Source organism: Cibotium barometz, chromosome 58 (genome assembly GCF_041138505.1).
Source record: "Cibotium barometz isolate CiBa-2024 chromosome 58, ASM4113850v1, whole genome shotgun sequence".
In the NCBI taxonomy this organism is placed as follows: Eukaryota; Viridiplantae; Streptophyta; class Polypodiopsida; order Cyatheales; family Cibotiaceae; genus Cibotium; species Cibotium barometz.
Genome location: NC_141103.1, coordinates 14907564 through 14922914, shown reverse-complemented (window position 1 = coordinate 14922914; position 15351 = coordinate 14907564). Strand labels below are relative to the sequence as shown.

At 38.7% G+C, this 15351-nt stretch overlaps 1 protein-coding gene across 2 annotated transcripts in view; it reads right to left on the bottom strand.

Annotated features, from left to right (window-relative positions):
* The window catches only part of LOC147605944 (glyoxysomal processing protease, glyoxysomal-like), a 72221-nt gene extending 70221 nt beyond the window's left edge, over positions 1-2000 (bottom strand). For both annotated transcript variants that reach the window (XM_086792427.1, XM_086792428.1), the window contains exon 1: positions 1735-2000. In XM_086792427.1, the coding sequence (XP_086648553.1) occupies positions 1735-1800 (66 nt within the window). In that variant the 5' untranslated portion in view covers positions 1801-2000. The remainder of the gene's footprint in view (positions 1-1734) is intronic.
* Between the last annotated feature and the right edge of the window lie 13351 nt (positions 2001-15351).

The window sequence follows — 15351 nt, the reverse complement described above, 5'->3', positions numbered from 1 at the left end:
TTATAAAGTGAGGCCAAATGCTGCCATATACCTCTGGCCAGCGTCATGTGCTTGACATGATTGATTACCTGCGGTGTGCAGTTGAGGAAAATAAACGAACAGACCCTGGCGTTGACGCGATCCCACATCTGCGTCTGGGCCTCCCGGTCCTTTCGGGTTGACGGTAACTCCCCTTCCTCTACTTCCGGCCGTGGAACACCAACAACGACGAAATCGGCGAGATCGTAGGACTCCAGAACGGATTCCATCATCACCTTCCATATGCCGTAGTTGCTCCCGTCCAACTGACGGTCCACCGGGAACGTGGGGAGAGTCGGGATCTTCACATGTCTCTCGGCCATCTCAAACAGATCTGCCATAGCGGGGATGTACTCTGAAAAGGGTGGGTGGGTGGGAACAAAGAAGAACTGATACCTGCAAGTGGCTGTCCAGCAAATCAGCCCGCCTTCCTCTTGCTTCTCCTCTTCCCGATCAGCCCAAAACAGTCCACCAATCAGCCACAAAACAACCCCCTCTTGCTCACACAAATCCCAAGACCTATCTAGAGCCTAGGCTCTGATACCATGTCAGAATATGCAGCGGAGATGATGACCAAATCTGGGAACACAAGAGCAAAAACGCAGGCAGAAAAAACAGCACAAAAAGAGAGAGATGTAGGCGTGTAACTCTGCTCTGATATACACAAGAAGATCCCGAATATGATACAATCAGTGGTATGGGGGTGGGGGCCTATTTATATGCCCCCACAGTGCAGTCGGCCTGCTCAAAAAAGCTCCACGACTGCATATGCAGTCGGCCAGCAGCATGCACCCAGTCGGCCAGCTCTGAGGAGTCCACGACTGATCAAATACAGTCGGCCAGCTCCAATACACATATCAGATGTAGTCGGCCAGCATATAGATCCTCCTGCCAACTCAGGGATGCCTCCCAAGCCACAGAAAAATGGGAAAAAATAGAGGAAAAATACGGAGAGTGGGGAAAAATGGGAAAACACCTCATAAAGGCGGGCACACCCACAACAAAGGCCCTGGTGTATAAAACTAGACAGGAGATGACTTCTAACACATGCAAGCACAAACTGTTAGCTTGGTCCTGTAAATGATACCAGCACTGGGCCATCCACATTTTCCATGCCTGTCGAGTATGTCCCATTTTTGTGAGTCAACAGAGGGATTCACCTATTGCCTTATGCAATTCAGAGCATGTCTCATTTCCCTTGGTAGTGCAGAGAGGCCTTGATGGTGCCCATTTGATGCAGGTTCTGCATGATAAATTGGTTGGAGGGGACCAAGGACCACTGACAAACATTCTATACTGTTCGGTGAGATTGAAAGTTTTTTTCGAGTAGCAGCAAGCTTGAATTGGCCCTACCAAGCAAGAGTAAACCTTCTCCATACAGTAAGACCTTTACACCTACCTCCCTCTTTGCTAATCCTGCCAAGGGTGATGTTTCTTGCTGCCTTCAGGCATAAGGACTTTAGGGAGGTGGGGGGGGCATGGGATGGGATCATGACCGCCCATTGTATGGACGGAATCCATCCAAGCCCCTGCCCAGGGGATGGTCCTTAGTCGATCTATGTAAAATTAAGATGCATACATACATACAATAACACATAAAGTCAGGTTTTTCAGCATCGATATTCCTGGAGAGATTCATTAAATTTGCGTGTGTAAGTTACATTAATCTTAGGATTGACAAAAAGAAAGAAGAAGAAAGAGGATGAAGAAGCTTACAGGGCCATGTACCCGAACCATCACTGCAGCAGCGCGAGCTGCAACCGTGACCTCTCGCGGCACCATGACTCCTGACCCTACTCTGGGCAGCTCTCTTCTGCTGCTGCTTCTACGCAGGGGTGCTGTCAGGAACCCACCATAGCTTACAGCCTTCCAGCGAGCCTCGGAAGGTTAGCTGCGAGAAGACGAAAAGGCTCCCAAAAATCTGCGCCCAAAAAGCAGGCTCGTGAGATCCTTCAGTAATTAGCAGTAACAATTTTTACGCTAAAGTCAACCGCATCTGACGTGGCATTTCTATCCTCGAGGCTGTGCTCAAAAAAACTATTTTATCAAAAATTGGAAAACCTTCATATATAAAATTAAGAAATTATCAATGAAAGCTTTTTTTTATTTTTGAAGGTATTTGTACTATATTCCCTCAAATTTTGCAACTATTGGCACCTTCAAGCTATAAATTTGCAGGCATTTTTTTAAATTTGAAGGTCATATTACACTAAACCCGGGTTTTTTTCAAGCAATGCCTCGAGGTAGTGTTCGATGAGACAATCACAACCGTTAGATACACACTCTAAGGTTACACATTAAGGTCATGACACTCTTTTTTTGTTGGGAAGGTGTATATGTGCATGCCGTGTGTGCCGTCCATCGTGTAGTCCCTGGGTCCTCATTGTGGAACCTGACCATTCTACCAACTGAACTACATGCCCGTCGGCTTAGGTCACTACACTCCTAAAAGGAGGGGACTGTGCAATACAGTCACTTGCCAATCTATCTTCTTTCTTTTACCTATATTGTCGCTCAGATTTTAGCAAGTAGAGTTTTTTTGGACCTGCCCGATGCAAGACTATGTGGGTTTTGGTTTGGTTTGTCAACGATCATAGGATCCAATGGTGCTCATTTTTTTGGATAATTTTCTTAAATGCAAATCCATTAAAGGAGACCATCATGGTACTAAGGAAGTGAGTTGCAAAAAAATTTGATAGGTTTACAAAATTAATGCTTCTTATGCTTAGTACCTATCGTCAGGAGTGCAAAACAACATGAAGGGGTGGGATCCATGGCTACACATGAGAAAGCGTGGGACCAGCAGAGGGAAGCGCCAAGAAAAGCAAGAGACTTCAACACTAGTAGCCACACTATTCCCAATAGGTAAATTCTTGCACCATATGGCATAAGATGCACAGTAGCCCTACGTGAAACTCAAAGGCCTAAGGTGAAACTCATAGGCCATACCTAATCTACACTAGTAAACCCATGGTAAACCATAAAGAAGGTGATATATAGCAAAAACACCAAGAAAAATGAACAGCAAAGTGGTCGTTCTATTCACACTAGGTAAACCCATTCATTTTGAGTTGAGGCACTTCATTGTATGGTGGAGGGATAGGCTTCTATTAGGCAAGACATCTTTTACAAAGGGAATTTGCAACTTCTTTACACTTGTTTACCAAGGCATGTGACGAAATAAAGTATGTGGATTCATTGCCAGTCCACAATAGAGTGCATGCAATCACTAGCCAACAAAAAGTCACTTCAACGAGGTAGGGGCCATTGCAAAGTTATGGAGTACTTTTTCTCTATGTACATGACTTAATCATATTAGAGCTTATTCCAGCCCCTAAGAGCTTGGGTGTTTAAATGTCCAAACCATCATAAGGTTCATTTGAAAGTGAGTATTAGAAGAAGTTAATATTTTGGCAAGATTTAGCAAACACATATGTTGTTTTACTCAAATTGTGTGATAACAGAGCACCAAGTCAAGGGTACGAAAAGATTCTACAACTTTGAACAAGTTCTATTATAGAGTATATTTTTTAGGCTTAGGAAAAATTATAAGGTGTGAAAATGAGAATAGTTTTTTTTTATTGCTTTGTTTTGTTATTAGACTTTATAGAAGTATGTGTTATAATATTCTACACCATTTTAAGCTCTTTTTATCAATATAACTTTATAGAGGGATGTGTTTTAATATTATACACCATGTTTTTAATAATTGAAGAAGGGTGTGTTTTAAGATTCTACACCATTTTTTAAAAAATGAAGATGAAAACATGCTAAAAAAAACTAGTTTAGACTTGGCCGAAATTGTAGCAACTTAGAGTAGGTACTTGAAATATAAGTACTGTGACATAGAATGGAAGAATCACTTATGTGATGCATCAAAAGATGGAGCTCTCGATTATGGTATGAATTATGATGGAAGATCTTTTTGAAAAGCCATCAATTACTAAACTTTGTCTTTATAAACATTTTCTACATACATAAAGGTAGCAATCTACATTGTAGAAAGGAATTTCCTATAAATTTGTATGGTCTTATATAATAAACTTTGACTTTGTAAAGAGTTTAGAAAATGATACATTGCAATCATAACAAGTAATAGTCCTCAATGATATATTGCAATCATTACAAGTAATAGTTCTCAATGATTCCACTGACAAAAAACCTTAAGTGACTTTAAAAAATGCAAGTCATGGCGGAACCACATTGAGAGAATATAGTTGGATTTTTGTCACTTGTGAGACTAGGGCTAACCATCGATGGAGTGAATCCATATCTTTTATGCCATGGCATACATGCCAATTGTATCAAGAAAGGCTGTCTTTTCCTTGGCCCTTTTACTCACAATACCACAACGTAAAGGTACATGAATGTGTATATGGCTCCATTATAGATAAGCTAATAATGTCATAAGGTGTACAATTACAAAAGATTATAAGTGCATACTTGTGAATATACCTTATATGCCATACAGTGTACGATTACAAAGATTACAATTGCATATAATTATAGAGATTATAAGTGCATACTTGTGATTAAACCTTATATGCCATGAGGTGTACAATTCCAAATATTACAAGTACATACTTGCAATCTTATATGCATACTTGTGATATCACCTTATATGCCATGAGGTTTTTAAGTGCATACTTATAATCTTATATGCATATTTGTGATTACATCTTATGTGCCATGAGGTTTATAATTCCAAAGATTCCAAGTGATTACTTGTGAAGAAATAATCTAGAATGAAAAATATTTTTACAAAGGAACAAAGCTCTGCGTAAGAAAGAAGAGGATTATGAAAAAATGCATAGCTTGAAGAAATCAACGATGAAACCCTACACATAGAAATAAAAAAGTGGTGAACTTTTGGGAGAAAGAGAAAATAAGTTGATCAATTGTGATAGCAAATAAAGAGGATCCTTGAACATGCTATCAATTGTGATAGCAAGTAAAGAGGGTTTCAACAAGGGAACATACAACACACTAGATGAAATGTTAAAAACTACATCTACTAGTACTACATTGGAAATAACCCTCGAGAGTCTACATACACTTGGTTAGGGTGCTTGATGCTTTCACAAAAAAGAAATTTTGTTGTGCTGTGTCGAGAGGGATTGAGAAGCATGAGATATTATACAACCCGCGGAGGAAATACCATCTAAATATGACGGGAACATGTTATTTAAGTTTCCATATGTAGAAAGAAAAAGAATAGGTCTCTGAATGATTTTGATAGGCATGTGTGGATTGAGAGAGGGTTTAAAGAAATGGCGAGGTTAAGAAGGTGTGTTGAGACACCTCCAGTGCAAGAATCTTATATGCACGAGTTTGAAGAGATCGGATGAGAGTAATGAATAACATTGGCACGAATGCATGTTGACCCTTGCCAGAGACCTCTATGGCGTCAATGTCAGCCACCGTATTATTTTAATCTCCTTTGGGCCACATGCATTGGAATGGCCATAATTCACTAGAAAACCATGTATTGTATATTTTATGTGTGTGCTCGGCGCTTGTCTATTAAAGGCGCACAATTGGATCCTAGGTTGAGAGTACTATTGCGGATTAGGTGTTTACACAAGCTAGACGGGCCAAATGAGCCCTAGGACCTAATTTTTTTCTTTGGCCGTCCAAGAGTGTAAACCCCAACAGCCACACATAAGAGGCAAAATGTAACTCTCACCATTCATTCTTTTATGCATAGCTAATAGAGTTCTCTTCTTCTCTACTCTCTTATACTATTACTTGCTTACCTTGTGCTTGTTTGAGCTCTTATGTGTGCTTACTTGCATGTGTGAGATAGAGAGAGAGTGTGTAAGATAGAGTGGTGAGGAGGGTCAAGCTTACATTGGAGTGCAGTGGGCAGTGGTAGTGTTGGAGTGGAGCTTTTGAGTGCGGTTGTGTAGCAACATCGTCTCCTATGAGAATACTAAGTGACCAGCTTTCATGAGGTGAGTAACACACCCCAAATGTACATTTGTTTATTTGCTAGGCCACGGTAAATTGGTTTCTCAGTTGAGCTATTTATGCTCTTGAGTGTGGTTGGGCAAAATCCCATGACATTGGGTTGTTTCCTACGTTCTTTCTATGGCGCGAAGGCCTCTCATAAGTGGTGCCATTGTCGAGGAATAGCCCCACTGCATAATAACAATGCATTTTGAGAGCTAGTTAATGATTAAATTGATAAACTTCTGGTTTTTGCAAGAAAAGAGTAGATAGGAAATCTAAAAACAAAATGATTTTACTACATATTCTTGTTTTCGTTGCATTCTTTTGTTATGTTAGGAATTTTGTGTTTAGTTTTTTCATATTGTCATGAAATTGTGTGTTCTTTGATTCCTACAATTCAAGTTTTTGGGGTCAATTTTTACACTTTTTGTTTTCTCTTATTTTTCAATTTTACACTAAAAAATGGTAAATTGGGCTTTGAATTTAAGGAGTTAAGGTGAAATAGACCTTAAAATTGATTTCGGAACACAGGTTTTACCCCAATTTGAACTCCTCACACAAAGAAATTTGATTAGAAACAACGATTTGGGGTAGGATTTGTAAACTAGAATTATTTATGTGTTTTGCAAGTTTTTTGCATTTTTGCATTAGTGCAAATCATATAGATTAACCTAACTTAATCCACATGTAATTTGGACCACAAGTTGTAAGACTTTTGGCTGGCCGCATTTAATGTATGGAGGCTTTAGGCCCCAAGTCAAAAAGGGAATCTTGAAGAACTCCAAAAAACCTCACCACCCCTTTTCAGGTAGTTGTGTGGTGAAACTGCAAACCATAAACCACAAACCAAAAACTGTAAACCACAAATTGGAAACCGTAAACTACAAAAGTAAAAAGCAAAAAAAAAGAGAAAAAAGAAAAAAGGGGAAAGGGGAAAGGTAAGACCCACGAGCAAAAAAAAAAGAGAGATTTTTTTTTTGAAAAGTGCACGCACAAGTTTCCTTATAGGTTTTAGATCATGGCGATCATTTTGGCGCACTTGATATAAAATCCCCAAAAAAAAATCCCATAGGGACCCACAACTATAGGAAACCTTCTGCTCGACCTAAAAAAAGTGCATGCATAACCCTTCCTAAAGTGTCTAGAATTGTTTGAAACCCACTTTGGACAAGTTTCTCTAATACCCTAAACTAATTAAGCTTTAGACTCAAGCACAATTAAGTTACAAGATCGAGACTTGTACTCATGAAGAGGTTTGAGAGCTTGCTTCATGTTTTATTGCTTGAAATGGCCCCCTTTTATATGAGAAGGTTCACTATTGGGCTTGTACATTGATGTGGAATAATTCTCAACTGTTCTCTCTAGCTTACATGTCACCTCAAATCTCAACACCCTCCCTTGATGGTGACTTGACCTATCTTTGAGGTCTAGAGGTCATCTCTAAGAGTGAGGTCCCTCCCTTAATAGAGACTTGACCTATCTTTGAGGTCTAGAGGTCTCTTCAAAGAGCAAGGTTACAAATTTTGGCTATTTCTTCTACCTTGGCTAGATCATTGGTGTGTGAAAGGGTAGGACATACAATGGTTTTAGAGAAGATTTTTGGAGCTAGAGACATCTTGAATTGCATTTTCTGTCACGAAGTGATCTTCTTCCACATATTTGTTTTCTTAATTCTATTTAGAGTAGCAATGTTCTTCCAAGTGTCCAAACTTTCCACAAGCATTACAAATTCTTTTTGGTTTATTTTTGAAACGACAATTTGCAAAGATGTGACCAAGCTTGCCACAGTGATTACATCTGACAGCTTTTCCTTTTCCTACATACAAAGCATTTTGATTTTTAAGTGTGGACACAAGAACATCATAGGGGCTTTTGTCAACGTTGTTAACAAGAACTGCAACTGCTTCATCCTCTTCAATATTCTTCTTGATTCTTGCTAGTTGTTACTTGAGTGCCTTGAACTTGTTGATGTGAGCCGCCATTGTGTCAGCTTCTTGTTTGTCCAATCTGTAAAACTGCATCAAAATGTTAATCTTGGAGCTCTTGGTTTCGCTTCCAAAGACTTTGTTGAGTTCCTCCCATGCTTTCTTGCAATCTTTTATCCTTGTAATGTGATGTGTGACTTCATCTCCCAAACTCTAAGCTATTATGCCAAGTGCTTTGTGATTGTTAAATGTGTTAAGTGATGTGCTATCACTATCTTCACTAGGCTCAATTAGATCCCATAGCCCTTTTCTCATTAGTGTGTACATGGTTTTCATTTTTCCCATGCTCCCATGCTCACAAGCCTAATGTGGGTTAGCCTCCTAGTATATGCACACATAATGTGTATATAACATAGCACACATAATGTACATATAACATACTTCCCCTCTCTCAAAACATTGCACTCTTGCAATGAAAAGAAGGAGAACTGCGTTGAACAATCTCAACCGACTCCCAAGTCGAATTCTCAATTTTCCTATCTTTCCACCTTATTTTAACCTCAGGGATTAGTCAACTACAAAGTTTCCTTTCCTTGAATTCAAGTACCTTATCAGGTTCATGTGGAACATCGGATAATTCATCGACTTCAACGAGTTCTTAAGGAGTAACTGTGTCATCCTCACCTCCCAGTTTCCCTTTCAATCTATCGATATGAAAGACTGGATGAACTCTAACAATTGGAGGTAGTTTTAGTTCATACGCAACCGTGCCAATCCGATATATAACTCGAAATGGACCACAATATCTAGGAGATAAATTCGAGCATTTTCCCATTGACAAAGTCTGAGAATCTTTAGGAACATTAAAATAAACCAACGCTCCTGGTTCAAAAGACCGAGATGAGTGTCCCCTATCAGCATAAAACCGTGCCCTATCATGAGCACTCCTGATAGAATCCCGAGCTTCGGTCAGCATTTCCTGCATATCTCACAAGAAATCCCTCGATGCATCAAGCTCGATGTCCTTAAGAGACCGACATCAATAGGTGCCCTGGGTTAATACCCATACATAAGTATGCACGGACTAAAATAATAGCCGTAAATTTAAAACTGTTATAGGCAAATTCCATCATTGGAAGATATTTCCCAATATGATGATTTTCTAGAGACATATGCACAAAGCATATACACTATAATCTGATTCATACACTCTGTTTGCCCATCAGACTGCAGATGATCAGAGTAATTCACATTCAAAGTAACTTTCTCATTGTAAACCATTCGGAATAAAGTAGGAAAGCATGGCATTATAACAGCAGAAACCAGGGATTCATCGGCGCCCCGACATACCCACATCTGCATATAGAATAATCGACGTCTCGAGTTACCCATATCAACATAGAGAATCATCAACGTCTCGATGAGTCACATATATCCATCCGTAAACCTATCGGGTTGATTGTGTAAATCACCTAAAGTACGGAACTAGAGAAAGAAATGCCAACAAAGGAAGAATCCAAATTTCCTTATCCGAACACAACAAGATAAACTTGTTTGAACTCTAAAGAAAGAGATTTCAACAAGTGAAAATGCCGACGAGATTACCCTCATCAAAACATGCAGGCTATAGATAAAACAAGTTTATCTAGAGAATGCCCACACTATAACTTCTAGTGAATTTAGAAAATAAGATTGTCTATGAATGTTGAGGTCAACATGCTAAGTGATGTCATCAAAGCAACAATCTTGAGTCCAAATTATCCCATAAGATAATATATGTAAGGGATCCCTAGCGTCCCATACCACCATGATACCACCCATACATACCTTAACAATTTGAAACTCCCTAGTATGCCGTCTAGGAAAATATGAATAAAATCCTGTATAAAAGGAATAAGATGGCCTTATCCAGACTTTCACATACTAAACCTGTCTCTATATACTTGAGACTACATCAAGGAATAACTCCTTCTGAGTACATCATTAGAAAAGAAATTGAATTATTGGCGCCTTTCTAATGATAACTACCCAAAACACAATAAAGTTAGGGTAGAAAAATAACTCACCTAGATATATAAGCAACTAGGTATCCGAGTTGGAAAATGTACAAGAGTACAAGAAATATACTCTAAAATTACGTGCAAAAAATCGAAGGCAAATGCTACCTTTAAAGCACATGTAATTATTCAAAAGATCAAAAGATCCTTATAAAATCATGGATAAAAGCATAGAACCTCCTTAAATCCATAAAAACCATAGTTGATCATAAAAATCAATGCATATCATCTAATGGACATAAATCATGCCAAAAGAAGCATTTAAATTGGTGGCCAACTCATCAATCTGGAGCATATGAACATTGTGTTGTCCAAATAAAACTTCAAAGTAAGAAAGTGAAACACATGTGTGTAGCACTCAATAAAAAACCCCTAGACACAAGTGATCTAGGCAGAACCTAATGAGTCCATATAAAACTTGGAAAATATCCAATAGAAATCCACCAAAACAAACCGATCAACTAACCCATGATAGAGGCTTAAGAAATTAAGCACAAACCACACTTTAATAAGTGCAAAATAAATTATCATGGAAAAGTGTCAAAGGTGAAACACACTTTGAACGCAAATTATAGCCATCAAAAGAAATTAAGGAACATGTCTAAAAAGAATGGCTAAACAATGGTAAAAAATCATGAATACATCGTTTAGAATTAATCCAAACATAAATATCCATAAATACGAGGTATAATCGTATTAATAAAATATGCCAATAACCCGCATCTATCTAATGTCAGCACGAGAAAACGTACTTCAACATTAAATAAACCTCAAAAATATTAAATTCTCAAGAAAAAGAATTTATCATGATTTTTTCTCAAATTTTCCCAAATTTTACAGGGCCTCAAAATATAATAATTTTGAATTCCACCAAACCTATCCTATGGCATTCCAAACCTATATTTTTCCAGAAAATTTTTAGCAATTAAATTTGCCAAAATACCATTGATATTTAAAAAATACCAATTTTTAGGATTTCTAAAAATAATTTCTAGAAATTTCCTAATTTTCCCTGAGAATCCCATCGTTCACGAAATTTCCAATTTCGCCCAACAATTCTCAAATCCAATGAAAATTTTTAATTTTAATGGATTTTTCTAATTTTCTAGTTCAAAAAATATATTTTTAAAGGAATTTGAATGGTCATGGGCGCCCAAATGGACACACCACATGCCAAACACCAACCCCACTTTTTTCCAAAATTTAAAATAACCTTTGTCTAATTTTCCACTAATTTTCAGGAATTTTTTGAAATTTTTAATCAACCCCGAACGCATTTAGAATACGAACGGTCAAAAAATTCCGGAATTCCAACGGTTTTTCCGGAATACGGAAAGCCAAAAGTTTTGGGAAAATGAAAGACAAAAAAAATTCGGAATGTGAAAGGTCAAAGGTTTCCGAAATACGGAAGGTCAAAAGTTTTTCCGGAATTCAGAAAGCCAAAAGGTTTTGGGAAAACGGAAAGCCAAAGGTTTTCCAGAAGATGAAAAGCCAAAATGTTTCAATAAGAAATTTCCAGAAAATTTTCATGGATTTTTTTCCTCAAATCCCAAATTTTTCAGTAATTTTCAGGCTTTTTCCAAGCTTTTTTCTGAAATATATTCAAAAGCCTTTTTTTGGAAATAAAAAAACTCATTTTTTCTTAAAAAAATAAAAAAAATGAAAAATAAACTTGATTAGCTTATTAGCCAATTTGATTTTTTAGGGGGGGGGCGTTTTTTCGTCGGCGGCTCTGCTGCGCAGCCCCCCCTCCCCTCGACGCCTGCGCCTAAGAGAGAGAGAGAGACATTGATTCTCTCTTCTCCCCTCTCTCCTCCCTTTCCTCTCCATTTCTATCTCTCCTCCAATCTCTTCTCTCTCTCTGTTAATCAGAGAGAGATTAGCTTAATCTTTGATTAAAGATTTTAATTAAACTTAATCATAATTATGATTAATTATGATTTATGCTTAAAAAATATCATTTTAAAGAGATTTTTCACCCGAAAAAGAGAAAGAAAAATCAGATTTGAGAGGCAGAGAGAGTCCCACTCACACGGGAGAGCATCTCATGCATCAACACGCTGTCCCCTTACTGAATTTCAGTAGAAATTGATAGAAATTTGATCGCATTCCCGCAGAAAAAACCCGCAAAAAATGTATAAAAATACATTTTTAATCATAAAAATGCTCAAAAAATTCTTTAAAAATTAGAAAAAATTTCTAGAAATTCAGGGAATCCATCCTACAAAAATATCCACCATAAACTTTATGGTATTTTTGTAAAAAATTCCATTAATGCTCGATTTTAACCATAAAAAATAGGGAAAAATAGCATTAACTCACGGTATTCCCCCGCAACGTCGATTCGTCCATTGAATTTTAGTTACACACGTTCCAATCACCATATCGATGATCCACGTGTAATTCATCAACACAAATCAACAAAAGATAACATTTTATTAGTAAATATTAAAATTTACTAAAAAAAATCAACAATTAAATAGAGATTGCTCTGATACCACTGTTAAAACCCTAAGATCTCTCTAGATAATTGTTATGCATAAAACATGCATAAATCAGGCATAAACTCATACACCCAACCACCCCCGAGCCCAAGGGATGCACACATGAATAATGAATGAAATACATCATACCTCTACCTTGATGTCCCATACCATCAAGAGGTATAACACAATCCAATAGCATGTAGCTATAGTGTGAAATGGTAGGTGAGTAGATATGGACCTCTACACAAGAGACCATAGCATAAGCCTCCAAGCCCTCCAAAAGCTTCCAAGCCCCCTTGAGTGTGCCCCATGCCCCTATTATATAGGAGGGCCCTCAAGTGACTCTTGACTTTCCATTCCTCATGTGTGACCCTTGGATGCCTGACCCTAACCTTAAACCTTAAGGTTAGTCCTAACCCATGCTCCACTAGAGCTTGTTCCCATGCTCCCATGCTCACAAGCCTAATGTGGGTTAGCCTCCTAGTATATGCACACATAATGTGTATATAACATAGCACACATAATGTACATATAACACCACAGTTGCCATGGTAGCCACCACCACTTTACACAGAGACCCCCTTGTGCCGACTAGTATATATAGTATTGCCATTCCAAGAGGGGTCACATCTCATTCTAATGCACCCATGACACATCCCTTCCCTAGAGTGAGTGTGCTATCAACTCCTATTGTGAGACCAACTGCACTTAATGCCCACATGACTAAACACATGTCTTATGTTGCACATCCACCCCCACATGGATTTAGACCAATGCATCCTCATAGAGTGCCACGTGTTGCACCTATCATTGCTCTCATTATGTTAGCACCAGCTCTATCCACCACAAACCAAGTTGCTTTTGCACATGCCTTAGGAAGAATGGTGGTGGAGAGCATAGCGCTTGTTTTGAGAGATGGCAATTGAGATATCCATGGAAAGGCACCCAAATAGCCAAGCTAACTCATAAATTCACTAGAGATGGTGATCCTAGAAGACATTTGGAGGTATTTAATCAAGTGTGTGAGCCGTTAGAACAAACTAAGGTTTCCAAGACCAATGCCTTTATAGTCTAACATTAGACGGCAAGGCTTGGGATTGGTATAAAACTCTTAAGGTCAAGGAGCCAGTAGGACACATGCCTTATGTTGCACATCCATCCCCACCTGCCAATGTATCCTCATGCAGTGCCACATGTTACATTTACACCTGCTTCTATCATTGCTCTTGCTATGCTAGCACCAGCTCTACCCACATACTCAATTGCTTTTGCACCTATTAGGGCACTAGTAGGATACATGCCTTATGTTGCACATTCACCCCCACCTAGATTTAGACCAATGCATCCTCATGCAGTGCCACATGTTGCATCTACATCTGCTCCTATCATTGCTTTTGTTATGCTAGCACCATCTCTACCCACAAACCCAGTTACTTTTGCACATGTCCTAGGAAGAGCTATAGTAGAGAGCATAGCGCCTGTTGTGAGAGATGGTGATCGAGATATCCATGGAAAGGCTCCAGTTACTTTTGCACATGCCCTAGGAAGAGCTATAGTAGAGAGCATAGCGCCTGTTGTGAGAGATGGTGATCGAGATATCCATGGAAAGGCTCCCTAGATAGCCAAGCTAACTCATAAATTCACTAGAGATAGTGATCCTAGGAGACATTTGGAGGTATTTGATCAAGTGTGTGAGGCGCTAGGAGTACAAAATGAGGTTTCCAAGACCAATGACTTAGTACGCTAAGGCTAGGGATTGGTATAGAACTCTCAAGGTTGAGGAACTCTTGAACTTCACTGCTCTTAGGAGATTGTTCTTAAAGCGATTTGTGCATCAAGGAGTCTTATGCGGTGTAGCTTCAAAGCTACATAAAAATGAGAGAGAAAAAGAGGAGTCAGTTTGGGATTTCATTAGCCGGCTCAAGCATTTCAGCTCTTTCGTTACCTTCTACATTGAACATTATTCGAATAATTAACTGCTTGATAAATTCATCCATGGGCTTAAACATGAAGCGATCTATAATATAGCTCAATCATTAGAGGAATCACTACATGGGATGAATTCATAACACATGCTATCCAACTAGAAGATAATCTGATGGTCAAGGGAGCCAAGGCATCGAATTCTAAATATGTTGCTTCCAGAGTCACAAGACATAGCACTTCTACAATCAAACCCATTGTCAAAAGGTAACACTTTAGCAAAGATAAATTTTACAGATTTCACGAAAGTACTCCATATGGGAATGAAGGCCAATAAAGCTCCAAAAAAAAAATACATATGTATCCAAGGAGAGAGCTTCAATGGTGATCAATCTATTGATAAGGACATTCGACCAGTGAGTGTCCAGCCCTAAGGGCACACTATAATGGGAATTGTACTTTTTATGGACGTTATGGTCATGAGGCTTCACAGTGCCACATGTGTTTACAAACCCTTGTTAATGCTTTCAAACTTGGGCAGTTGGATTTACCAGCTCCATCATTGCCCAAGCCATTATGCCTATTGTAACACCTCAGTCCAATGTTAAGCAAATACCATAGCAAACTATTACAAAAGGGATCTATGATGCTCATTATGTCCACCAATTTTGGGACCTCAACCTCCACCTTCAAGGATTACACCATTGAACCAAATAGGTTTCGAGGAGCCTTTTGAGTGTCCAGAATATGAGTTTGACTTGGATAGTGCGTCACATGTCGGCTGAGGACTCCACATAGCTTTATCCAAACTACTATGTAGTCGATGATGCAAAAGGCAGGGTCAAACCATACCAGCTAGCCATGGTAGAAAGAGGTCGAGACATCAAAAACTGTATTGTAAAAAGAATGCCTCTTCAATGCTATCATTGTCATGGACCACACTGAGTCTCTAAGTGTCCCATAAAAAACTAACCAATCACCCAAGTTGCA